This window comes from Haliaeetus albicilla, chromosome 10, assembly GCF_947461875.1.
Source record: "Haliaeetus albicilla chromosome 10, bHalAlb1.1, whole genome shotgun sequence".
Lineage (NCBI taxonomy): Eukaryota > Metazoa > Chordata > Aves > Accipitriformes > Accipitridae > Haliaeetus > Haliaeetus albicilla.
In genome coordinates this window covers 3,946,649-3,973,321 of record NC_091492.1, presented here as the reverse complement: position 1 = coordinate 3,973,321, position 26,673 = coordinate 3,946,649, and the positions used below count along the sequence as shown (strand labels likewise).

The 26,673-nt window shown below is 44.9% G+C and overlaps 1 protein-coding gene across 1 annotated transcript; it reads right to left on the bottom strand.

The window, feature by feature from the left end:
- Positions 1-5,059: 5,059 nt before the first annotated feature.
- Positions 5,060-26,563, bottom strand: COTL1 (coactosin like F-actin binding protein 1). Its single transcript, XM_069793352.1, has 4 exons — positions 26,340-26,563; positions 25,741-25,823; positions 15,520-15,677; positions 5,060-6,422 (listed from the first exon to the last, which is right to left on the bottom strand). Exons 1-4 carry the CDS (start codon positions 26,414-26,416, stop codon positions 6,312-6,314), a joined length of 429 nt encoding a protein of 142 aa, XP_069649453.1. The 5' UTR covers positions 26,417-26,563; the 3' UTR covers positions 5,060-6,311.
- Between the last annotated feature and the right edge of the window lie 110 nt (positions 26,564-26,673).

The following is a 26,673-nucleotide window of genomic DNA, read 5'->3' as shown; positions in this document are numbered from 1 at the left end:
ACTTTGTTGCAGCACTCTTTAAGTCTTTTCCGAGCCCTGTATTCTGTAGTCAGGTTTCCTGTAAGTTTCCTCACATGAAACTTTTCTTGGTGCATAGTAACCTAGAAATCAATGTGAGAAGGCAGCATTCACACCTTTGCATAGGGGTGATCTCACCATAGCTCCTTTGCTCTTAGAGTCTGACTCCGCTGAGGACACCCCTGAGACCTGTTTGATTTCTGATTTTGGCAAAACACTTCCTCCCATGAAAACTGATGTCAGAATTAACTTCAGTGGGACAAGATTCAACTCTTATTATTTTTAAATCGTGTCACTAATATACTTATTGGAGTCTTGCCCTGGGTGTAATAAAACCTAGTTTAAATTGCCGAAGGGTTCAGCTGCTGCCTTGAACAGCTGCATCGCTGTAATTTGCCAATAGGATGTATTACATCCTGATTACAGTTTCTGTTGAGTGATAAGCCAAAATTACAAGGCAGAAATGTGGCTAATCATGATAAAGGAGATAAGTCCATTCATCTACTGCCCGCATTTAATATTTGCAGAACAGATGCTGTTTGTTCCCCTTCAGCTTCGTTTACATGGAAATGTGCTTTCAGTCTGAAGATGTCTTAAGGTTAGTGAAAAACCTTCTTGGACATTTTGATGGGGGAGGGAAGGAGAAAGGTGAAATATCTTGGAAGGTTTCTCTTTGTTTCCCAGGCCACATAAACTTACCCAAATCAATCAGTCATTGTAAGATGAGCAAAGTGAGCTACTTTAGGCCAGAAACAGATGTCTGTGAAAGCTGAAGAGACCATGTTTTTAGCAGATGGATTGACAGCATAGGTGCAAATCATACTAGGAAAGACTGTACCACTCCAGGGATTAAGGCCTGAACGGGCTGCGAGTGGTCTTTTATTGCACTCATTCTCTCTAAGCAATATGCAGTTCATCATGCTGCAATTAAACCATCTCTTTCAGTGGTTTGCCTCATCGGGCCATAAAGCCAAGCCTTCCATGAGAAGTGGATTAACACATTGCCCCCATTATACACCAGAGAGGTCCCCAAGTGAGAGATTTGGGGGTGGAGGAGGTCTCACTTCATAGCTCAGCAAGAGATATATTCCACTTCCACAGGCCCATGGTTCCAGTCTGGGGAAATCTGCGAGAGATCCCCCAGTTCCCTGCTTTCAGCCCCCACCTAAGCACCACCACAACTGTAAGAGATGCAGTGCCAGGAGTAAGCGGAAACGCGTCTGCCAGGGATGAGTCAAGAAAATGAGCTGCTGTCGTCACGCCTGGAACAAAGCTTATAGCTCATGTATTGACGGCGATTAAACAACGTCCCTTTTTGTGCTGTGTCGTGGAGCACTGAGCTGAGCTAGACTCATGCTGTAATGCACAAAATATCTTGCATCTCCCCTTCACCCCTCTCTGCAGCACCTCCTGCACCTTGCTGCTAAATAACTGCAACAATTCAAGCTGGAGAGATTAGATCACCTCAGAGGGTCCGTACAGCAGAGCCTACTTAACACCAGCCAGTAATCTGGCATTATGCACTCTTTGGGACAGCAGTCTATAAAAACACACAGCGGTTTCCATGGGCCAGTCCATGCGGCCAGGGTTGCCTGGTTCAGCTATTTTCTATTCTGCAAAGGCCCACTTACTCCTCAGAGTGAGAATTTGCTGTTCACGTGTTGCAGCCTGCTATGACTCAGAGCTGCCTTGCTGTTTCCCATCCTCAAACCACAACTTCACTCTGGGGTACCGAGCCTTTTTCTCCCTGATGGCTACCACGGCCTCCTAAACATCTCTTGGGGGGTCACCCCTTCACCCCATCCCTTACCACCATCTGACTGCACTGCATAAAAGCCCCCCCAATCTGGGCTTGCTAAAATGAAGTCATCTGCTGTGTCTGACTCTCTGTATTAATCAAGAAGATTTTGGAGGATATTTCGCCCAGCTCTGTCGCTCCCTCCCTGCTAAAAGTGGATGCTGCCTCGTATCTGCTGCACTCATAATGTGGAGGAATAGAAAATCCTTTGGCGATGCCAAATATAAAGCAGCCGTTGAACCGTTTCAATCTGTTCCTTGCCAGACACAGCCCCCAGCGTGCTGTCGCCGCCGCTCATGCTCTCCCTCGCTTTGTCGGAGCCAGAGCAGAGTCTCCCCAGCCCGCAGCCCCGACATACGGCAAAGCCCCCACTGAGCTGCGGCGCAAGGAACGCTGCAGGCTCCTGTAACGCAGCCCACAAGCCTTTGTGCAACAGCAGGTCTCTAAAGCCTGATGAAAGGGCTGATAAGGTAAAACCAGGCTTTGAATACTAAATGGACACAGAACAGGGCACTCGACTATATAAGAAATACATTAAAAATGTCTCATATGGTCATTAGCATAAATCCCAGGATGGAACGTTATCAGCATTGCTCTGATAAGGTGAGGAATGCATATATTAAGAGGCTGACTCCCCAGGCTGAGCTGTGGGGCCCTGTAACACATGGGCTGCTATTTCTGCTTCAATTTCATGGTAAAAGGCGCTTTCCTAAAGGGTATTGTGCTCCAAGGATGACAGTACGGTCTAGTTTATGCTAAACTAGAAACACTCTTGAGACCTCCCGATGAGAAGTATTACAGAAAAAATAGGTATTCGTAATTCCTTCTTTGTCTCCACCCCTCTGGATGCAAAATACAGTCTGTAACAGAGTCCCTAATATATCTGATCAGAGCATCAGCCACTTGCAGACATTCAGCTGCACTAATGTGCTGTGAAGGATGATACTGAGGAGGCCTGGAGTCTTAAAATAGAGACAATTTCCAATTTATGTTGTGTTATTGTGATATGCCAAGCGTGAGATCCCAAATGCACCACGAATAATTGGTCTTACACTTTTACTCTTCATGTCCCACTCTTTCTTCCGCTCAATTTTTGTCAATTGTTTCTTGCATTCTTAATTATTAGCAAGGAAGGATAATGCATGTAAACACTGTTGGGTAAGTGCTTTTCCAGCCAAGCAACAGCAGACCCCAGACATAAGTTTTAGCCTGCAGAGCAGATTATGAGTTACACCAGGCACACATAGCCCCTGTGACTAGCCGAGCTGCTCCTATTACAAATGTAAGGGTTTGACATAATACCAATAAAGTCACTCTCTTGAGGAAAATGAAGATGATTTGGTAATGCTGAAGTATAATCAACATTTTAAAAACAAAGCCATTTAATGTCTAATTCAGATTAGTCTTACAGGAGTGATGAGTAGAGAGGGAGGGAAGCATTGAATTCTTGAAACACATTTTGCCCCAAACACTCCTAGGCAGCCACCTGGGATGTACATTCATCAGCTTGGGCTGGGGTCGAGGCTGGGTGTGTTTCCAAGACATTCTTTGTGACAAAGATAATCTTGTATTTGACTGAGGGTTCAACAAGCACTGACTTGATTAGCTTGGCCGTTGCAGTGTTGTTAGAGGAACAGGACTGTACAAACAAGAACTCCCTTATGGGTTTTTCAGAACTGACCCAACCGGGCTCCAGTAAGGCCAGAGACAGAGCAGCAGCAATGCTTTTGTACATCTCATCCTGTTTTTTTCCCCACGAAGTTCATCAGAGCATTAGCAAGATGGTATCGCTAGGTAGCCTGCCCAAGAAGATGAAATTGAGACTGGAAACAAAACAAAACCCCACTAATTCTCTGTTATTAATATCATTCATTAGGCTACCTTTTTCCATAAGGATTTATCCTGATGTCTTATCACAAATGAGTAATTCCTTCTCTTCCTCATTTTTCTCACGTGTATCTAATGTTGCTCATGCAATTGCTGTACTAGCAACTGCAAGCTTGATATTCCTGTGGTCAAAATGGGACCACATGTGCCAGTATACCACAGAGGCGATTCAGAGAGGGAATACGGGATCTTACATGTTCTGTGAACTGGACTGACTAAGGGCAAATGTCATGGTTATCATGTAGGAGTACTTTGGAGTCCCACTTCAAACCACTGCAGAAGTCAGGAAAAAATCCAAGGAAGGAACAAGCCCTTCGTCTCCTCTCCCAGCCCGTCCAGCTGCCGCTGGTGAGTCAGCCCCAGAGGCAGGGCACTGGGCCCTAAGAGCAGCTGTCAAAGAGGGCACAGAACAGACGTGCCTGGAGAAGTTACCTGGAGGAGACAATTATTTGGAAAAGATTTAGAAAGTCTTCAGAAAAATACTCTGTGGGAGGCATAGGCTGACTGAACATAGCAAAGCAACCCAAGGGGCCAGGGTGATGCCTTCCCTTCCTCCATCCCTGGGGCCAGCTCGCCAAAGGCAGCACAAGTGCTCCACTTCGTCTTGCTGAGATGCCTTCGAGTGGCTGAGAAAGCTGTTTTGCCTCTGTGCTGAGCTTTTTCTTGAGCAGTGCATCAAACCCCACACCACAGCTGGTGCTGATGAATTTCTTGCAATAACTGCTGCCAGGCTTCAAGACCAGACAGAGATTGTTGTCTCAGTACCCCACAAGCTGTCAAATAAAAATTTATCATGGTCACTGAACCAGTAAGGCAAAGCCTTGGAGCATCACAAGCTCTCTGCAAAGCTCTTTCCCATTAGTTATGCCTGTCCCTACTGTCAGTCCTGTAGAAAATAACCGTTTCCCTTCTTTCAGGGCAGGTTTTAGTAAGTTCAGTCTAGAATTGTAACACCCCATGTAACCCTGTGCAGGAAGCTGCAAAACTTCCCTCTGAAAGTGTCGTTCTTGCTCCCAAATCTGTTCCTGACCTCTCCGCATTTATTTTATGTGGGTGTGAGATTCTCTTTGACCTAATTACAATTCCCACTTGCCATTTTGGTGCTGGAAATTCAGATGTAGAGCTGCTGAACTAAAGTATGTCAGATGCACTGTGGTCACCTCTGTCTTTCAGAGCAGAGACGAGCAGACAAGGGCTGCAGGCACCGAGATCATTTTACATTTAAGCCAGTGTTTAATTCTCCTAATAGCCCCAAGATTGCAAGAGCTCAAAGCCTTACACCCAGGATTAAGAGACCTCCTAAATATAGGCTGCTTGTTGCAGGGAAGGTAAAAGAACAACAGAGTTGCTGAGAACTGTTCTTGAAAAACATTTATTTCTGTAACAGGTTTATAGCGCTGACTCCCAAGCCCCAGTACAACACAGTTTCCCCCTACACATAATTCTGGGGACAATTACCTTTGATGGAAAAACAAAGCCATACAAAGAAGCCCCCCAAACAAACAGTTTGGTTCCAAACAAACTGTGCCCAGGTTCTCTCTGGGCCTCTGCTGTTGTTTCATCCCGACTGGGACAGAGCTGCCCTGCTCCATCCCTCAGTCACAGCTGCAGGATGTTTCACTGCCTGAAGGCCCCAAATAACTGAAGATATTCTGTTTAACTGAAAAAAAAAAAAAAATAGGGGGGACATGGGCAGAGAAGGCTGCTAGGATTCAGCGGCTGCTATTTTTGCAGACATCATTTAGAAAGGAAATCTATGCATTTCAGTTTCACCTCCTGAGCCCCAGCATTAGGAAAGTCAAATACAAACCCAGAGACCAATGTACACAAAATAGTGAACAAGTGTCCAGACATTTCTAAGCCCCTCAGTTTACTGTGCCATGATACCTCCAAAAAACAACAAAACCACCACATTCAGATCATGTTGGATCTTATTTTTAAGAGGGAGGGATAGAGATGCAACACATAGCATAGCAACTGTCAAGCAATGTTTAAGGCAAATTTATTCCCATTTGTTAAGAGTTGAAGATTTTTTTCGTTTGTTCACTTTGTTGTGTAAGCTGTTAGATAACGTCTCAGCTGGACATTTAAGCTGAGACAATTTAATCAAAATTTGAGTGAAGTCAACTCAAGTTGATCTGAGCCTGGCACAGCAAAAAATATTATTCCCAAGAATATAATTCAGAACAATTTTTTTAAAAAGTAATCGATGTTCAGAACTCCCCCAAAACTTTCTCCCCTCAGAGACCAGGTTGAGCCCAACTAAACACACAGACATGCAGGCATACGAAGGACACAATGGCAAGCCTCTACAAACACAATGCTGAATAGGACCAAAGCAGAGCCAAACCTAAATTCCACAGATGCGAGAACATGGACAGAGTTATGAGTAAAAAAATGGGGAAAAAAGAAAAACAGAACCCCAGAGAGGGATGTTGCATGAGATGGAATGGAAAATAAAAGTCCACTGTATGCAAAGAAAGAGAGTTCTTAGGTGCACACACAGAAAGCTGGGGATTTCAGTTGCCTCATCTCTCAGTTGTGTTAGTTTGTTGTGCCTTTCCCCTCCCTTTGAGATCCAGGTGATGGTGCCAGGAGGTTTGTGCGTTTACTCAGTCTGTGCATCATAGTTAGCCCCCCCTGCTTTCTTCAGCTCGTTCTTGATGTAATCTTCATCCAGCTCTTTGTGGTCACTGATCACAAATTCTTTGGCAAAGTTCTGCAAGAGATAAAGAAAAAGCCTGTTAAAAAAGGGGGATGCTTGTCCAAATACCTGAATAAAGACGGGTTATCCAGCTTTCATGGCTGTATGAGCTGCATACCCTTATCTACTGTGGTAGGGATGATAAATAGAAGCTGTGGATGAGACAGAAGAGTAGTGATGGCAAAACCCAAGACTTAACCTGGAAAAATTTTATGTGTCTACTTCTGCAGTCACCGGCTGCAAGACCCAATCCTGCCCTATGCAACAACTCTTCCTAGTGCTAAATGCACAGGCTAGGTTTGGTCAAGTTTCCTAAGTAGTACACAAACTAAAAAGCTCAAAACCGTTGACCTTCTAACCGCCACTGACCCTCAGCATAATCTTGGTCAAGCCACTAATCCCATCTTTGCCCTTTTTAGGATCCCTTCTCCGAAAAAAAGGAGAACAGTGCTATACCACAGTACACTACAGTATCATACTCCATCGGCGTAGGATAGGAGGATGCTTCGATTAAAGATTGAGCAACATGCAGATGGTACCAGGAGCAAATAAGTCTACTTGAGTAGATTTACTGACTCCTCAACTATCTAATACGCATCATGGCCAAAACCAAGATACTGTATCAGACAGGCTGCTGGTATTGTTAATAGGCTCCACTACGCTCTGTGGTCTAATGATCCAAAGTGACCTTTAAGGACACGCTTTATTAATATACTTGTGTACTGCAGAGCAGCTATCTAGCTGCTTGAATGCTCTTTGCAACTTACGGGAGCTGGGCAAGGCCTCGGCAGCATGCTGCGATGTGAGGTTGTGAACAGAGAAAACCTTTCTCGGAACAGATCACTGTGAATGGGATCCCAAGGTGCCTTTAGGGCACTTGTCACGGCAGTGTCACTACAGTCAGGGATTTGTTCCTTTGTGGGGGCCCTCGTGCCTCATAGCAAGGGTGGCATGCATGTGTGTGCACAGATCTTCAGCAAACATTCGCATTTGCTTCTTGCTTTAGCATTTTCCTTCCCTTCCTAACCACAACTGAGAACACTGCATGTGTCTTTCCCTTCCCCCAACCCACAGAGGTTTTAGACAGCATGAAAAACACAAGCATCCATTGCACTCCGCAGGGCCAGGGACAAACTGACGTCAAAAAAAAAAAAAGAATTAAAATCCCAGCAGCCCTGCTGCAATGTCTCAGGGAAGCTGCAATGCCTGGCTCCCTGGGCAGCGAGTGCCCCGAAAGGTGATGGACGGAGGCTGCCTGGGAGAATGAGGTGATGCTTTGAGAGAAGAAGCAGTCATCTTGTGTGGGTCTCCCCGGTGCTGGAACAGCCCCAGCACAACTGTGGAGGGGGGGCTGTTCTAATTGGTTTCAGACTCTTAAGCCATGGGAGAGCTCTTTATTTGGCAGCGTCTCAAGGGTCTCAGTTTGGGATCAGAGTTGTGTAAAGGAGGGGGTGGAGAAGGATTCAGCTTGAAAGAGCCTCAGCACCTCTTTCATGCAGTGGAAGAAATGGAAGGGAGAGCAAAAACAGCTCCCTCCCCCCCGCCAGTCTCCCAGGCTGCAGCTGATCCTGTTTCATGCTGTAGGAAATCCTCACTACCGAGGAGTTGCTTGTGGGGGGAGAAAAAAAAGCTTATAGCGGCTACGAGAAGCCTTGTCTGCTCTGCTTTAGTTCAGCTGCAGCTAGACAAAGTCCTAAGAAATAACAACTGCTTCACAGCACCATTTCGCTCCACGCTTCAGTGGTCGGCTTTCTTGGTGTGAGGACAGACAGACATTGCAGGCACTCATCCATGTCTTAGCAGAGTTCAGGGAAAATGGGAAAGAAATTGTTTATTTAGAGAAAAAAAATCCTTTTTTTGAGGTGGGAAATGAAGAAGCAAACTGCCCGAAACATCAGATTTGGTTATGCTCACAAGTGTCCTACTTCCAGATCTCCTGTGCGAGATCTGTGCAAAGCTCAGCTCTTGCTAAGACCAAACAAAGGATTTTCAACTATTTGATGCTCACTGTGGTGTGCTACCTATGTGATTTTTGAGCTGAGCTGCTTCAATTTCTTTTCTATGTGCTAACAGGGTTAACAAATTTTCCTCAACTCGGGAAGCAGATTATCCAGGACTACCTGACTTCAGTGCTAGTCTTTGCCCTGAGTTTAGTGAGAACTGAGACTGGCCCATAAAATAATTTCTGAGGGACTCCATGAAAAGTATGTGTATTTTATAAATGCGGGGAGGCTTTCCTTCAATGCTCACTCTGCAGAATCCAGCTGATTCTGAAATTAAAACTGCAAGTGCACTCATGCATGATCAGAGGGGAACTCTGGCTCTCAGATCAGGCAACTGGGCACCCATGATCAACAGCAGCACTTTGCAGCTGAGGGCCATCTTACCCAGATTTCTCTCTTTTTTGGCCCCCACTGAAACTGCCGGAATGTAAAACTACTCCCAACTGATTTAATTGGGTCTGATGTTAGCTAGACCAGGCAATGGTCCTTATTTGGCATGACTGTCACCTGCAATTATAAATAACTGATCATAGCAAACTGGCTCCTGCAAACCACCAGGAAAAATCCTAGCTTCAAGCGGCTAACAGCAATGCCAACAGGCATCCGACTTCAGCCAGATTTCTGCTCTGCCATCGGATTTTCTTTCTGCCCATAAGAGACTGGGGTGGGGAAAGTCCCTGCTTTCTCTTCTCTCACACATACCGTATCTAATGCCTTTCAAGAGAATTGCAGAACTTAGAGCCGCCTAAGGCACAGTGCATAACTCTGATGCTTGGGACCTTGCTTTGCTGACATGCATCTTCATTTTACATCCTCCACTTCCTTTTCTCCTCCCCCTATCCTCAAGCTTTTTACAACCGCAGCAAGCCCTGTGAATGAATCCTGGCCTTTGTATTCACCCCAGAGTCACCAGCAGCCTACAGATAACAAAAACAATGATGCCATTTATCTTTATCACTCTCATGACACAACAGTGACCACAGTCTCTTTGCTTTGCCTCTCAAATTACTGAATGCTATGTAAAAAGTAAAGTTAATAAAGTTTACTCATGGTTCTTCAATACACCTATCTAACACGTGCTTCACTTTGTGCCTGAGTAGCAGAGGATCACAATTTTGCAATCCAATCCCCTGTGTCAACCTCCATGCGACACCACAGAGAGAAAGGGCTTCAACCATGCAGGTCAGGTTGCGGAAAGTGAGCCTGCATCTCTCCCTGGGAAGCATGAAATTTGTACAGCAAGCTCAGTCCAGCCTCTCTCTTCCAGACAACTTTATGGGGGGACAAAAAAGGGTGGAGTAGATTTTCTTCCTCTTCCAGGCGCTGAATGTTTAGCATATGGGGCCATAAAATTTCCCTAAACTGGCCAAGGGAAAATCTGTCTGGTGCAGATACTGTACCAAAAAGGTCTGCAGAGGCCCTTATAAATCCCAGCATGGGTAGGCCTGATGCCAGAAGGAAAATCCTTATATCGTCTACAGACACTTGGGTTCTTAGCAGCTAGGGATGGTGCCAGGTATCTGAGCAGCTTCTTGCTGTTTTTATTTACACTTGGGCTTGCAGCAGCCTCCACTAATGTTCAAAATCCTCAGTTCCACTGTGCTTAATGTCACCACTCCCATCCACTAGTCATCTTATTTTCAGTGCAGATGCAGTACAGAGGAGATGACATCTCCCGTGTTTCTTTTCCAGCACAGTATGAGTCCTGGACCTGGGGTCACGGGGAAGAAAGGACACATCCTATGGCTGTAGCAGAGGTATGTTCTAGCAGGCCTTCTCTGAGTACCAGGAGAGCTATAAAGTGACAAGCGCCGATAGCAGTACAGTACCACTGCCCTTCACTCTACTATGGCTACACCAAACCTGGTCCTGTGATCAGCTGTCAGACTCCAAGCTATCAGCAAAAACCCTCTCTTCAAATTTACTCCTCGCCAATTTTTACATGGACCAATTCCAGCCACTGGGAGAAGCCAGCCCAAACCTCTGGCAAACACATTCTCTCAGCAACGGGAACTACATTTCAGCTGATCTGCAAATTCTTCCTATCTGTGCTGCATCCCACTGGAAAAGTCACAGGGCTGTGTGTCAGATATGGGGTGATGAGAAGCTGCTTATTCTGGCCTGAAAAAGTTACTTATAAAGTTACCACTTTCTCTAGACTACGACTAGGAGTTCTCGTAAATCTATATCCATTTGGTATGGTCATTACAGTAAACCAGAAGAGGAAAAACAGTCAAAAAGAACAATTCTGTTTGCCTTCCCAGCAGGATCTCACTCACCCTCCTGAGAAAGACTCTCTCAGAGCCACCGTGACATAGTCGTTACCATATGAGTTTGATTTTCTGACTGCCCCTAACAAAGCTATTCAACCATCTTCTGTTTAGGCCACTGTACTAACATGAGAAACCTAATGCACATACATGGAGTTGTATATGTTTTATCTGTCCCAAGACCAGGGACAGTAACCCCATAAGTGGGTCCTCCCTCATGAGGTACCAGCATCGGTGCAGTGAGGAATCCAGAGGGAAAGAGAAAGGTGAACAAAAGAAGGTCCAGCCATGAGCTCCAAAGCAGCAACTCGGTAAACTTGTTGACATCACTAAAGCCAGGCAAATTCCTCACCAAAAATAATAATGAATAAAATGCCACGAATATTTGCTCACAGAAACAGAGCTGTTTTACCCTGAATATAATTTAGGCAAATAATAGAGCACATGACTTTGTGGGGGCAGGAGTGCTGAAGAAAACAGAGGAGAGTCAAAATTCATGGAAAATAGGACAAACTGGCAAAGGTTGGGCAGTCCCTTTGCTGAGACAGCCCTGCAGGGGAATACAGTCCCATCAGGAAAAAGACCTCCATACTGCCTAATGAAGGGTTGGAACCTCCTGGTAGGAAATGCAGTCATGAAGGGCAACAAGTTCACAGAGAGGAAGCGACACTCAGAGGGAAACTAAGTCCTGTTTTCAGTTCTTCAGCATTTACATCAAAACTGGACCACTTTAGCACCAGTTGCCACTCCCAGCCCCACAACCGTTGTGCCTGGGCTTGTCCTTACTCGAAGAAAAGCACCATAACATCATCCCTCTGCCTCTCCTCAAAGTGAATGGGGCCATTCATTCACTGGAAGGCCTGACGCTCCTGTACTTAAAACCCACAGCTGCCAGGTTTCACCTTGCAGGAATTTTTCTGGCTGAACTGAACCTCATGCTGGCAGCCATTCCTAGCCATGACGAGCAGTGTGCAATAGCCTTGATTTCTGGGCTTAAGCTGAGCTGACCGACCTGTTTCTCCTGGGCCTCTGGAATAAAAGAGGTCAAAACAACAGCCCTCAGACCACAGAGAGTCTCCTGGATGGATTTGTACTAAGGCTGAATGAGCCACAGCTTGTGCATACAAAGAAGGTAAAAGGCAGAACCATCCTTACTGCCAGGGACATAAAACATGAGTTTAAGACAAGCTCTGGATGATCTCCTTTTTAGCCAAGCAGAAAATATGCCCAAAGCCTTTCTGTTCAGCTGGTATCTACTGGCAGCTGGGTACAACCTTGGCATGACAACGAGTGGTACACAGTGATCAAACTGCAGCTGTGTGGAGGACACAAATGCTGTGGGGTCTGCTGCATGTGTGGCTCACAGTAAGCATCTGCCAGTTCACCCACATGTACAAGGTGAGACATGCTGATGACAAAATAGATGCAGCCATGTAGTTGAAGTCATCCTGGCTTACTGTTTCATAAAGTTCCCCTGCTGTTTAGATCATTCTAGACCTAGGTTTAGGCTGTACCACAGAAAATAACTCCCAAACATCTTAAGCAACAGCCTGCAAGGCATGGGACATTATGTGCTACTACCCCCCACCCCTAGGTCTGTCCTTGGCCTAGACAGAAGCTCAGTGGAGAAAAGATGAGATACTGCATCACCTTACTCCATGTCTCCATTTACACAGGAAAGTCTCCATACATTAGTACTTAATTATACCCTTAAGAAGATATAGGTAAATACTTGTTCCCCATCCTGGCCTTACTTCTAACCTGCTCTCAGCTGAATGACTTGGACTAGGTCACAGGCTTGATTTGGTCCAAGATTTCCAGCTGAGGTAAAGAGGAAAGGATGGAAAGTAAATGGCTGTGGAAAAAAGCTACTGAATGTTCCTTAAATGCAAAATGCACTTTTCTACAATCCAAAATAAATACAATAAATGCAACCCCCATTTTCCAACAACATTAAAGAGGTAATAAAGATAGTCCCAAATAAGCAAGAAGACCTGATTCTCAGCTAGTACAGATCAGGAGAACTATGGCTGTTTGTACCAGATGAGATTCATCCCTGTAATTTTACAGTTATTACAGCTAAAAATCAATTGTCCTTTCTTCGTGAGAGATTTTCTGGCAACCTCCTCCGCTGACTATCAGCATTGCTTCCCAAGCCACCTCCCTATAGAATTCACAGCACCTGCTCCCCCTTCCAAGGGAGGAATACAAAAGCGAGGGCAACCCAGTTCCTCTCCTTGCTTTATAATATTTCATCCTTTTGTTCACAAGCCCATAATCTACTCTTCAACAGTTAATATCCCTCGCGTTTTCCTTATGGCAGGTGCTTCTAGGAGACCGTTAATAATCACCATGTGTGAACCCTCTTTATTCTACAGATGCAACATGGTGGGTTTTGCTTGCTAGGTGGTATTCAAGCTGACTGTCTTTCACTTTGAGTGTCTCAGTGGAAGAACAACATTTATTGGCGTTTGTTCAGCTTTGAGCAGAGCTCAACCGTAGCTCATCAATGCATCTACAACATAGCAGAGAATATAAAGCAGGCCTCCCCTCACACTGGAGCTTTGGTCTTAAATAAAGAGCCACAGTTAGCTTCTGCAAATACTACAAGATAGTGAGAGCCCTTCAAGTTTTACTGAGGGCTTCTCAGACTGAAGAGCTGTTGTTCGGGAATCCCAACCAATCGCTTCTATAGATCACAAAATCAAAGCTGTTATGTGCTGTACAAAAAGCCTCCTTGTGCCACACTTCCTTGGAAGGAGAGCCATGTCGCACAGGGTAAGTGCACCTATGGGCCATGCACACAACTAAAACTACAGAGAGCCAAACTGCATCAATAGCCTAGATTCTCTTCAGGGTTTGTGAAGAAAAAAATTCCCACTTTAGGGTAATACTTATTCCAAATGATGAACCAACACTGAGTCAGATCTGTAGTTTATCATTACAGCAAACAACCAACTGTATTTTTCTATGTATAACTCACATCTCAAATAATCTCTGTAAAAATCAGAAGCAGTGGGGTCACTGGGAATGTACTTGAAGGTCAAAAGAACTCGGAAGAGTGAAATAGCTCTGCAATAAATTCCCTCCACTAAATTCCAGTTGGACTTTCTTGTCCTCTTTTGTTTTGACAGATTATCTGCAAGGTTACATGCATAAAAAGAATAAAACAGTTCTGCTTTTATCCTACGCAGAGGGATTCCACAGTTGCAACTATTCAAAATAGTTGTCAAGATAATGTCTTTTGGAAAGATCACCATTGACATTACATTCAGAAATGCTGTGGAGTGGATTATATACATGGTTGCTCAAAAGAAATGTATTAAGCACAAGTTGTATTGTTTTCATATTTTAGTACAGATTAATTGGAATATGAAAGCTTTTAAGTAACAGCCAAGAATGGTTAATGTTCCACCAGATTATTAACTCATACAGACTACTAATCAAAGATGAAACAAGTGAAATTGCAAATTATATGTAACAGACCTGAGGGACAGATCTTAGAAGAGCATTCAGGAATGCTATTCAACTCAACAGGAATAAATTGTCTAAACATATTTTTCAAAAAATCTTGGGCTTAGGGACTCTTATATGAGTCATTCATTAGTACTCTATAATTTAATCTTCAGCTACAATTACATACTTTCAGCTGCTTCACATGAACAGAGATTTGCTTTCCTATCTCTCAGGTGTCATTATGGAAGTTTCTTTTCAGAAAGGACCCCTCTGCCTAGTTGTCATTTTGAAACATTTAGCACTAGTGCTTATCTTCTGGAAGGATATGAATTTATTATATTCTTCATGCTTCTTATCTAAATATAATCTTCTGTATCATACAAACTACCAATGAATTGAGGGGGACTTCATTCTCATCCTCCATGTTGTCCTATTGGGAGATTTCTTTACACAGGCAAGAACGCAGTTATTGAGGGAGATTATTTCAATGGTCAGTCTGTTCTCCAAGCACTTAAGAAAGACCATTTCTCAGGCATTGGAGAGCTGGCCCTAGGTTTAGCTGAAAGAGCTAATCTTGCTTTAATACTTCAGAAGAAACATGCTAAATGTTAGCATCTTCTCTGTTAAAGGCAGCTTTTCAGCAGCAGTTCTTTGCAGCCTTCCACAATTCACTTCTCTTGCAGCTGTTGCTTGTTTTCATGCGCTTGGACTGAGCTTAGAGCCCAACAGAGCCAGCCTGACTCAGAGTGCCCTGGGAGGCCTTGAGAGTTAAACGATAAGCTCAGTGGGGGCAGATAAATGCAAGTGAAACCCTTCCAAGGTGCATACGAAGCACATTTCTCTTTTTCCCTCACACGCCCAAGGCCAAACAGAAGACTATTCAAATCTAGTTAGCTATTAAGAGCTGTTAGTTAATTGGTACTGATAGGGACTTCAGACTTGAGTTGATTAGGTCCAGGAATTCATTGTGCAGAGACAAAAGGCCTCAAGAGAAGTTTAAACAAGGGCGTGGGTTTTTATGTTTACCTGCTTAACTTGATACTGCCTTGTTCTCCACCATTCAATATTATATTATTTCCATATCAAGGAAGGAGATGGGAAACATCTTAATGGTGACAAGGAGGGGAGTGCATATATTCCCTCCTCATGAAATAGTTAAGACAGCCTTAAGCTCAAAGGTGCTTCTTTATGCCTGACTGCTCAAAGGGCAGACGTTAAGTCTTCCTAGCAGGAAGACAGGCAATAGGAAACTGTCTTCTTTTTAAAGGATTAACTACTAAGTTGAAGGATGATCCAATCCTTCCCCCTCTCTCACCTCCTGCTGGCGTTTGTAGAGCTGGAAGTGATGAGAACTGGTGGTTAGAAGCAGAAAGAAGAGGTTACCTGTACTACTTCTTTGACCAGAGTCTTGTCGGTCCCAGTTTTGGCTCTCTGCAGGCCACTGACATCCTCTCCAATCCAAGTGATGAGGGCAAACTTGACTCGCTTACTCATGGCATCGCCGGTGGTAAATCGGACAAAGCCAAACAATCGAACATCGTCTGGAGAGACAAAACAAAAAGGATAAAATTATTAAAAACAGAAACATTCCTGCCTTGCCATTTTCCAGGGTGAGACTATTGCTGTCAGCTTAAAGACCAAGCCAAGCTACTGATCCTGTGTTACAATACCATCGTTCGGGATTACCAAGGCAATACAGGGGCTCTGCTCATATTGCCCTTTGCTTGCAAGGTGCACTTTGCCAGTGTTAGGTCTGCCTCTTCCTGGGGTGCTCTGAGTTACTGGGAGGAAGCTGGCTGTGCTGGCCACCCCACGCCACATTAGTGTGCTGCTAGTGAGTTTGGAAATGGCTAAAATACAGTCAACGGGCAGTTCAAGAGGACAGAGCTAACCCCAGTTACACATTCAGCCAGATCATTCAACTGCAGGTCACTGTTCAAGAAGGGAAGAAAGTGATTTCCCAGCATCTCTTTCTTACAAGATAGCAGGATTTGGGTCACATTTTATAACATATACCCAGAAACTGGCCATTGTGCAAATCTGATCCTTTTCCCTCCTTCCCTTCAGCAACATTTCTGGCTCACTTGTAGTATGAGTTTACAAGAAGGAGGGGAGAAGAAGGAGCAGAAGAAAAATCTGCAATTACTTCCCCAGATGTGTTTTTCTACTCCTTCTGAAGCCCTGTAGAGAAAGGCCTTGGATTTTAGAACTGTTCTGATCTTTGTTTCACAGCTGGTTTCTGCTATATCACGCCAGACTAGAGTTATTTAGTCTGGCCATATGTGTAAAAACCTTGTAAACTCCTTGTCTCGAAGAGTTCGTTCCTTCATTGCAGGGTGACTCATCAACCGAGGCAGTTGGACGCCGTCATGATCACAGGCACTTGGAAAGGATGTGATACCATCCACTCGTATCCCCAGCCTCGGTGGCATACACCATACTGGAACCTTCAACCAGGATTGTGCAGAAAAGCAGAGCAGATGGACAGTTGTGCAATCGTGGAATATACCTAATCATAGCTACTTCATCTGTTAGAGGTCACTCCAGACCTCCTAATGAAATGAGATGACTCAAAATAGAAGAACAAACTTGCTGTTTGAAAAGAATCATGCAAATCCTGGTTATGCTTGTTGTGACCAGTTCAACATGCTTTATAGTTATTTGCTGTCTTGACTACTGCCAGGTGGAAACACAGGCTCCAGGTGTAGCAATGTTTGCCAACATCCCCATCCTTGGATCCGTTACAGCATGCTCCATGAACAGTCAGGACAACCCCAGGAGCTCTGGGAATAGGGGAGAAGCAGCTCTAAATTGCTCATCCCCAGAAAATAAGCTGCTAGAAGCCAATGCAAAAAAAGTGGGATGTTCTCTGAAAGCTGACAGATCTCAAAGCTTCTTTAACACTTTGTTTTGCCAAAGTGGGAGTAAAGACAACTTCCCCTTGATAAAAGATAAGACTTTTTAAGTCTGAAAAAAATCCACCTATGCTCTCCTTATTTTGTTCTCTATGTACTTTTTTGCCACTGACAGAGGACTACTGGGGAAAACTGGAAAATGTATGTAGGGATGTGTGTGAGCCGGTACAGTGCTTAAAACAAACTTCTCTCTAGATTTCAAAATTGAAACAAAGAGAAAGAGAGATCTTATTCAAAGGAAAAATCCAGATGGAACTTTGGAAGGAGAGTAAGTCATGTGTATCGACAGTGCAGGCAAACAAAACTTCTCTCTCAGATACCCTATTACTTTCAAGTACAAGAAATGCACGGAGGGACTCCTGTTTCTGACAGTAAATCCTCTTCCCAAGATTGATTAGAACCATAAATGAACCGACAGCCAGGAAATACCCAAGGTGAAGAGAGACAGTAAATCCCCTAACGTTACTATTAACAGTTCTATGAAAAAAACTTGCTTTCCCAGATCTGACAGTAAAGGAGGCCACACTCCACTAAGAATTGTACTGTGGTTCCTATGGGAACACAGTGCTGGAAGGCACTTTAATGTCATGAAGTCCTGGCCCCTACTATACTGTAACCGTGTCACAGCCCTTCCCATTGACCCATCGCTTTCCACCTTGAGTATGTAGGTTTTTCATCCCTGCCCCTTCTACCAAAGGCTGTTACAGATCCTGAAGACTGCTTTGGAATATGCCCCTTTATAATAAAAACAATGCAAAAATATAATGAATGTGAAAAAGCAGTGCTTTTTCATAGCGATGTAGAAAGGAAGTTGAAGGAATTTATCCATCAGCATGAACTTTAATTTGACATGAACACACAGATCACTGGCAGCAGCAGGATTTGCTTCTCAGCAGAAGAGTTTGAGTGCTTTCCCATCCTGTCTGAAAGCAGCTTGATCAGTGGCACCAAAGAGAGCCAAACCCAGCAATTCCACGTGGGCTTTTATCTATTAGATCACCTACTACTCAGTGACTATGAGCAACTCTTATTTCATCACATTAAATCCCAATAAGTTTAATGAGCAACTGAGGTTAGATGCGGGGCTCTGAGTCACCATCCTGGGCAGAATTTACCTGGTTTACTTGTGGGGGCTTGAAAGGTTACACCCAAGCTGCGTGCTTTCTCCTCCTGTCTCCCCATGGAGGTTGTGTCCCCACAGCAGGCAGAACAGGCTCTTCAGCTGCCATAATTTTCAGTCCAGTGTTTTTAATATAAACTACCAATACGTGATGCTTTAACTTGATGTGCCAGTCTGTGAATTGCAGCAGCTGAGGAGCGTTTCAGCAGCTGCAGATAAAGCCAAGAGGGAATGTGAATTGGAGCCCTTAGCAATTAACATGTCTCTTTTCCTAAAAGGGCAACAGGGACAGACACGGAGATTTTAAGCGCTAGCTCAGCCTGGGTATGAGCCCCTCCAACTGCAGGTCAAAATCCCTGAGCAGAAGTGATTGAATTTCACAATTAGTCTGAAGCATGTTCAGAGTGATAACGGGATCAAAACACAAGTTCTTTTATACTCGAGATTTCCTCTTTCACAGTTAATCAGTTCTACCCTGCAGATCACCTTGCTGTGCTGGAATGCATCAATGCCATCAGTGCCAACTCCGCTAGAAATCTCAAGGCATTAATATCCACAACACCCCCCCAACCCCCTTTTCACACAAAACCACTTATAGTGGTTTTAGGAATTTGCCGGGTGTGTGGGGGAGTGTAACAAATCAGAGAGACAGTAGATTTCCTCTAAAAGAGGAAATCCTGCCTAGCTCAACATAACCACCTTCCTAGTCACTAAGCCATGAATTTCAGGGCAGAGAGAAGCAAATAATAGATCTGCATAGAACTGAAATAGCAGCTTTATTTGAGAAGATCTGGAAAGTTACAAACAGCAGAAATTAACAACATTAATTCCTACTAATATCACTACTCCTTTAACTGTGGTTGTACAGCATGACAATAGGGCTATAGAAACACTGAAGAGTACAATGAATGCCTTAATGAGCATCACTTAGTATTTTTCTCCCAACCCCTTACTTATCAGTAGGCAGGATTTTCCAAATATACTGATTAAGCTGCCCTTGGCTGTCAACAAAGCTCAATGCCAAGCTGCAGAGATCTCCTTGATGGTATTCTCCTCTTTTTCATCCACTCAAACCCTTTGGTTCAGCTGTACTAAAAAATTCCCCATTAGATTAAAATGCACTGACTCATCAGTAAAAGATAATAGCTGCAGGAAAGAAATACACTGTCAAAAGCTTCGTGGTTCTTAGCCTTACGGCTCTGAATGGCCAAGCCAGAGAGATGCCAAGATAAGGCCACTGCTCCCAGCTTCACCTGCCTGCTAAATCAAGGTCACATACAGCAAGGCAGCTGATGGAATGATTTGCTTTTGTGTTCTGTCCAACAATGAATTACTGGTAGTGCATGACAGGTTTCATGAGGATTTGTTTGTTTCAAATGAATCCATTTTAGATTAATTTGTCCATTTTCCACCTCTTCAGTCACCCCTGTAGTCACGTGGCTAGAAGTGCAGACAGAAAACCTTCCCTACGTCTTACTACACTGTTTTGTCCCTCTTTAACCCTGTATTGAAGCCCACATATCTCTGATGCAATGCTGCCTTGCACCATGCAGACATGTTCATTAAGTCATCTACGACAAATACAAAATGTTTGACCTCAGGACCGTAACCACAGGGCATGCTGTAGCTGGGGCACCAAACCTTTTCCATGTAACCTGGGGTGGCTGACGTGAGTACAGGGTCCTTGGGACACAAGTGCCTGGGGAGGATGACCCCACGCTGACTTCTTCGGCTTTCTCTGGTCCAGCAAAGCCCCCAGCAGCGTTTCGTCAGAATGAGTTGCTGCTACCCCAGTGACAGTGGTCCTGTAGTGGTCTCTCACCTGACCTGGGTATGTACTGGAGGGCAGAGTGGGAGGAAACAGGGGATCCAGCTATCTTTGTTTCCCTTCTCTGAAGGAAGGAACGGTTACGTTAGTTGGCCAGAAGTGAGGGCCAGGCAGGCCCCAAAACAAAGGCCATGCAAAAGATACAACGCTCCTCTTTACCTGCTCTTATGCCTCGCACAGGATGGTAAAATGCTGACCTGCAGCCATGCTATTTTAATTAAGCATCACAAAACTAAACTGAATGCAAAGAGTTACTATTTCAGTGCTGAACTCGACGTGATGAGTTACTCCCACAAAAATGAGTGAGGAACATTCCCCAGAACAACCTCCTGTACATTGCAAGGGACAGTCTAAGCCACAGCTCCAGCTGGCAGGAGATCGCTGTCAAACACACGCCACTTCAGCAAACCCTCCCAAGAGCATGACTTTCACAGCGAGCAGGGAGGGCACAGGGGCAGGGAAATGCTGCAAAGACAGTGTGAAGTTCCCATAAGCCACCCATGGCCCCAGGTCTTCCTTTAACAGATATTAAGGGAAAGCAGGCAAGACGAACATTAAAGAGGAAAAACAAAAGCAGTAGGAGACTGATTTACAAAGCCCATTTTAGCAACTTAAGATGCAGCCAAATACAGATAAGCACCTATCTCATTATACGTCCTTGTGCATTTTTACAAACCTTTCCTACAACCTAAGGTGCCAACATAATGTTGGTGATCTCTCAACTCTTAGCTCCTAAATTTTATATGCAGGCCAGGCTTTATAGGACAATTGTCATAAGCCCCAAAGAGCCTGCATTTGTCTTAGGAGCTGATTCTGTTTCTATTTTCTTCCCAATATTTTATGTCAACCAGAAATGATTTTATAGGGTATTTATTTCAGCCCAAAGATTTTCAGTTCTTCCTCATGCTGAATGCACAGTGTGGTTTTGGTTTGATCTTTTCAGACACATGAATAACTATCCCATTTCATGCTGTCATTGCAATTATTTATCTGGACTGGGGCTTTCCAAATAAAAGGCTCATTATTTCTTTTGTCAGCGATGCATTGAAAAACAACTGTTCACATGTGGCATGGGGGAAACACAGTTTTCCAACCTCTCCGTTACTTAATGGCAGAATACATACTTTAAAAAAACTAAAGTAAAGCACAGACAGACAATGCGATGCTCTGCTGCTTCGTAATACAGAAACTGAGATAAGCTGTCCGGTGCAGTCAGGTATTACTGACACACACAAAAGTTTAAGCGGATGTTTTTGACCGGACTTTTAGTTCGGTATCTCAGTTGTATGTCATTCTACTCTTCTCAGCAACAGCATCACCAGCCCAGTTACGAGACTTTGAAATTAAAAACAACAAAAAATCCCCCAAGAGCCTTCACATCCTTCTGTACAATAACCTTCAACTCCTATCTGTGTTTCTGGCTTCAAATCCACCAGCTCAGCTGTTTTTTTTTAAAGTGTACTGATGGCACGTACTACTACACACCAAATGAATGCTACGTCTGGATCCATGCCATCTGCAGAGGCAAGAGCTGTAACTATGAAGTAAAATGGATCAAAAGCCTTAAATTAAGTCCTTATTTAATGCAGAGGTGATCTGTGCTGTTAAGCCCAACCAAAACAGTCCTTAGCCAGAAGACACAGGGGGTGTCTACGCTGTGTATTTAATGACCCTGACACAATTAATGTCCTCAACTTTGGTCTCCAGACTCCTTGGGTCAGACAAAGGCCGATACAGTCACGTACGTTGGTCACTACACAGGTCTGCAAGAGGAAATGCCACCAGCGGCCACCTCCTAATCATATGAGGACTTTACTGTGCTGGTGGTTTAAACCAACCTCCTCGACTTTACTTTGGGATAGACTGGCAGAGAGGCGTTCACACATCTGGGGTTGGTCTTTGGAGAACAGAGAAGACTACTGCCTGAGACTCAAGCAGTGCCTACTAGTCCCCAGCCAAACCGTATAAGTCTTGTGGCCTGATGCAAACCTCGACAGCAACAGCGTGACAGCAACTGATAGGCAGAAGTCAAGGGTTCAGGCTGTGTTTGCAGCATAATCCTGGGACCCTGAACAAAAGAGCACTGAAGAAGCTTTTTGTACCATGTTTTCTTCCTTTAAGAGTGGCAGTTGCTGTCCCCAAACAGTGGGACGGGAAAAGGTTGATAGTTTGATTATGCAGTTCCTTAAACTTTTCTGCTATTACCTAAAGCTTAGTAAAGAGCTTAGGAAGAAAAAGCCTCCACCCCAGGATATGTGACCTGGGGGTCTGATGTGCAATGCGTATCTGAGTGAGAATAATGAAACCTGCCCAAGGCAGACTGGCTGCAGCAGCAGCTCCTGGCTCAGGGCACGGGCTTCACTGCCCCAGGAGCTCGGCATCTCGGTCTGTCGTGTGTTCCTTCAACGGCAGCCCACAGAGCGTTGCTGGAGGTTTGCAGAGAGACGGTTTCTAACAGAGTCTTTTTGAACTGTGACTTCCATTAAAAGAAGCAATTTCAGTTTCTTGCTTTTCCCTTTGTCCTCAACCACTCTCATTCCCCGAGGAGGTATGCAGAATCAGGAATGGGTTGGGCCACGGTCTGCATGAAAAGGGTTATGTATGGGGGGAAGAAAAAGCGAAAATACAACCCTACTACCCTCCAGCCCTTCCTAACCTCTGTCGTTGCACAAGGGCAGGACATCCACCACAGGCAAATGTCTTCCAAACTGGTACAAAAGACCTTCTTGGTCTCAGAGCCACATGAATTAGCACACACTGACACCGCCTGCTCGGTAATTTAATGCCCTGGAGGCAAGCAATATGTACTGCATGCCGAAGGTGCTTTTAATAAGAATGGTTATTAAAGAAAGTGGGAGGGACAGATGTTTGCCACTCAGAATGGCAGGAAATAGATGGTGCAGAAAGTAGAACACAGCAAGCTCTGACAGAGGGGCTTGGTGACACTCTGCATCCTGAGGTTTTCAATTCCAGTTCCCACTCTCACCTTCAACCACCAAATTATGCTCAGCTTCTACCAGAGGCAGCTGCAGTACTTTGTGGCTTTCAGGGCATTGTTTTTCACAAAACAGGAATTCAAAACAAGGAAGGAAATTTATTCTGATGCCATTTTTTCACTCTTTTAATCACATTTACTGAAGCTGTTTGCATTGATAGTAGCTCTTCTCCCCTCCAGCAAAATGGAGAAGGAGATGGGCCGCAGACCAGGAGGGAAGAGACGTAGCAGTAGGAAGAAATAATATTTAGCAGCAATTCCCATCCCCCCTACTCTTTTTTACTGACTTTGATTCAGCTCTACTTCATAGTAACATTTGGCACCTTTCTTCCAGATGGGAAAGAAAGCTCTAACTTCAATGCTGGCACGAGCCTTGTTTTCTGACTACGTCTAGTGGTCCAGGTGAAGAGTGGCTGCACAGATGGAGGCACCAAAACTTGCATCTCTTCCTTCCCCAACTGCTGCACCCTAATTCGTGGGTGGAGGAAGATCCTTTCTAGCACTTAGCCAAGAACCTGGTACATGAATTTGCCCAGTTCTTTTAAGTTCTCCAACAACTGTGCTCCAGAGGTAAGTTAGAGAACAACCTCTTGCCCCTGGTCTGCCAAGGAGCAGCCCATACCAGGTACATGCGAATGAAGAGGGAAAGAAGGAAGAGGGAAGGGGAGTGATGGAGCAGCTATAAAGGATTTAGCTCCACATTAAAGGCTAACCATAGGCCACAGTCTACCCCACAGATGCTCTTTATTTAACTCTTCCCCTACTGTGCCCATGCCTAAAATATGCAAAATTTCCTTTTTTGCTCTAAACATGCTTCAGTACTGGGGTCAGCTTGACACTTTGCTGGTATAAAACAAGGTTTCCTTGAACTCTATCTGTTATAATACCCTGTTTATAAATAAGGGTTTGGCACATGCAAATGATGGCAAGAAAACAAACCTGGCCGTATTCCAAAGTGCAATATATGCCTCCATTAGTTGTTATATGCATCCTACCCAGCCCAACCGGTGCGTGCTCCCTACCAAAGCTCCTCTGCCTGCTGAGCCACTGGATAAAAGTATTCCCTTTGCTACAGAAAGGAAGCTAGGAACTGTTCTTGAAAGGGTGCCACTCCAGGCAAAACATTAAAAATCCGTTCAGACAAAATAAGACATGGACTCCTTAAAAAAACAGGGAGAGAAAATAAATGGGGAAGGTTCCTCTGCAAGCCTCAGATGTCTGGAGATGCTGGAGATGCTCAGTTACCTTGGCCACAAGAGGAGACAGAGAATGTGGCACTCAGATACTGAAGCAGTTGACCTCCCAAGAAAACTACTAACCCTTTAGGCATGAACTTCAGAAGTGCTGAGCCCTGGGTTTCCCTGTATGCCAGGTAATTGCTTTTTTCCTTATGTTGCCCATTAAGAAGACTTGAGTGGGAAGGAGTTCTTGCAGTACAGGGTATCAGCTCTTCTGACATCAACTATAAGAGGATCCTTTTCGGTTTTGAGAATTTTCCCTGCAAAGATCTCAAGAACAGCTGGAAACAAGTCGCTGTGTTAATCCTAATAAGACCCCACTGCAAATGTTGTAGCAGAGCAGTCTAAACCGTCTTGATTTAGTGGCTGCTTTCCAAGGGCTAAAATGTATTTTTCTCCTGTGATATTTATTGACTGATGAGACCAGTCCTGCTCTCATTTAAATGACTGGAAGTTCTCCCCTCCATCTCAGGGGAGACCATCTGGACAGGCACTGGCGTTTCAATAGCTGTGGGACTCTGACTAAAGTGCCTCCGGGGCTCGCCCCACCTTGAGAAGGGAGAGACTGCTCAATACACAGCTCCTTTGCAATACAGATACATAATTCTAAAGATACAGGTTAACCATAATACTTGATTGTAGAGTAACTAGATCAGTGAGGACAACTTTGCTATAGTCCAGTATTAGTTACAAATGCTTCCATAGCTCGTCACTTGGAGACATTGTTAAATAGCGGCCAAGGTAGGAGGAAAAGCTATACAATTCCCCTGCAGAAGTTATTTTGAGAAAAATCAAAGCCCGCTTTTGTAAAACATGTCAAAAGTTAAGATCAGATGAAGTTAAATATTTCTCAACTCATTTTCATTTTCCCCAGGCTTCATATCTCCTGTTAATGTTCTACAACCGACAGTTCAACAATCAACTGCCACGTTTAAACCTAGAGCCGCAACTGTTGCGGTTGTGCAACGCCTCATATACGATTGTTTTCAGTGCTGTATTGTTCGAGCCGATCTCCGGCATAAGCACTCTCTTCTCAGGTTTCATGTTCTTAAAAAATCCGAGCAAGCCTTCTAACTGGAGTTACTGTAGCGCTACGAATACAATTTACCAAAGAATTTTATTGCAAAACGATCTGTATGACTGCATCTTTTTAGCCACAAAAATTGAGTCTTTTTTGCTTTGAAACTGCAGTGCTAAACAAGGAGACCGTTGCTAATCAAGCGTTTTATCTTGTTTATAACCGAGAAGCAATGAAAAATTGTGCAAAGGGGGGGAAAAAAAGCCCAAAGGACCTTAAGTCTAAGGGTGAGACAAAGGACCAGCTGGACTATGGACTTCAGTGAGCTGCACTCTGTGGTGGCTGGAAAACCGATCATGCAGGACAGGGCAGACACGGGGAAGCAGCAGCACTAATTCCAGTTTACCCAAGTTTTCTCCCATCCTTTCCCCCCGTGCACCGGGCAGCAAGAAACCCGGTAAGGTGCCAAAGCAATCAAGACGGAGCTTACCTGTGCATTTCCTTTTAAAGGTTTCATAGTCTACCCCTTGGTCTCCAGGGACGATTGTAGAGCCATTGTATTTAAAAGTCACCCTTTGGGAGGGGGAAAAGAGAAGGGGAATAAGGCATTTAAAGGTCAGCCTTTGGGATGGGGGAAAGGGAAGGCAAATAATGCATTTAAAAGTCACCCGTTGGGAAGGGGGAAAGAGAAGGGAGTAAGGCGTTTAAAAGTCACCCTTCGGGAAGGGGGAAAGAGAAGGGGAATGAGGCTTTTAAAAGTCACCCTTTGGGAAGGGGAAAAGACAAGGGGAATAAGGCATTTAAAAGTCACCCTTTGGGAAGGGGAAAAGACAAGGGGAATAAGGCATTTAAAAGTCACCCTTTGGGATGGGGAAAGGGAAGGGGAATAATGCATTTAACAGTCAGCCTTTAGGAAGGGAAAAGAAGAGATGGGGAGGAACATACTGTCAAAAAACCCATCCTTTAGGAAGGGGGGGAAGAGGAGAAGGGGAATCAGGTCTATAGAAGTCACCCTTTGGGGAGGAGGGAGAGCAGAAGGGGAATCGCGGAGCACCGGTGCCTGTCCGGGAGCTGCCGGGGGCCACCTACCAGTTCACCTCGGTGGCATCGTCCCTGACGAGGTTGTACGCCTCCCTGCACGCCTCCTTGTCGATTTTGGTGGCCATGGAGCCGGCCGGCCGGGCGGCCGAGCCGGGGGAGGCGAAGGGGGGGCAGCGCGGAGCGGCGACGAGCTGGGAGGAAGAAGAGGAAGAGGAGGAGGAGGAGGAAAGAGGAGGAGGAGAAGGAGGGGGGAACCGCCGCTCCCGCACCGCGCAGTGCCGAGCCCCGCTGCCGCCCGCCCACCGCCCCGCCGCCGCCGCCGCCGGCTGCCCAATGGCTCCGCGGCCGGCGCTGGGCCTGCCCCCGGCCGGCCCCGGGGCGG

What these genes read in the sequence shown, in the direction of transcription:
- COTL1 (XM_069793352.1), bottom strand. Translation starts at nt 26,416, where the DNA reads ATGGCCACCAAAATCGACAAGGAGGCGTGCAGGGAGGCGTACAACCTC. An exon ending in GATGCCACCGAGGTGAACTG is followed by an intron (nt 25,824 to 26,339) that starts GTAGGTGGCCCC and finishes CCCCTCCCAAAG; the next exon opens with GGTGACTTTTAAATACAATG. An exon ending in CTTTAAAAGGAAATGCACAG is followed by an intron (nt 15,678 to 25,740) that starts GTAAGCTCCGTC and finishes TTGTCTCTCCAG; the next exon opens with ACGATGTTCGATTGTTTGGC.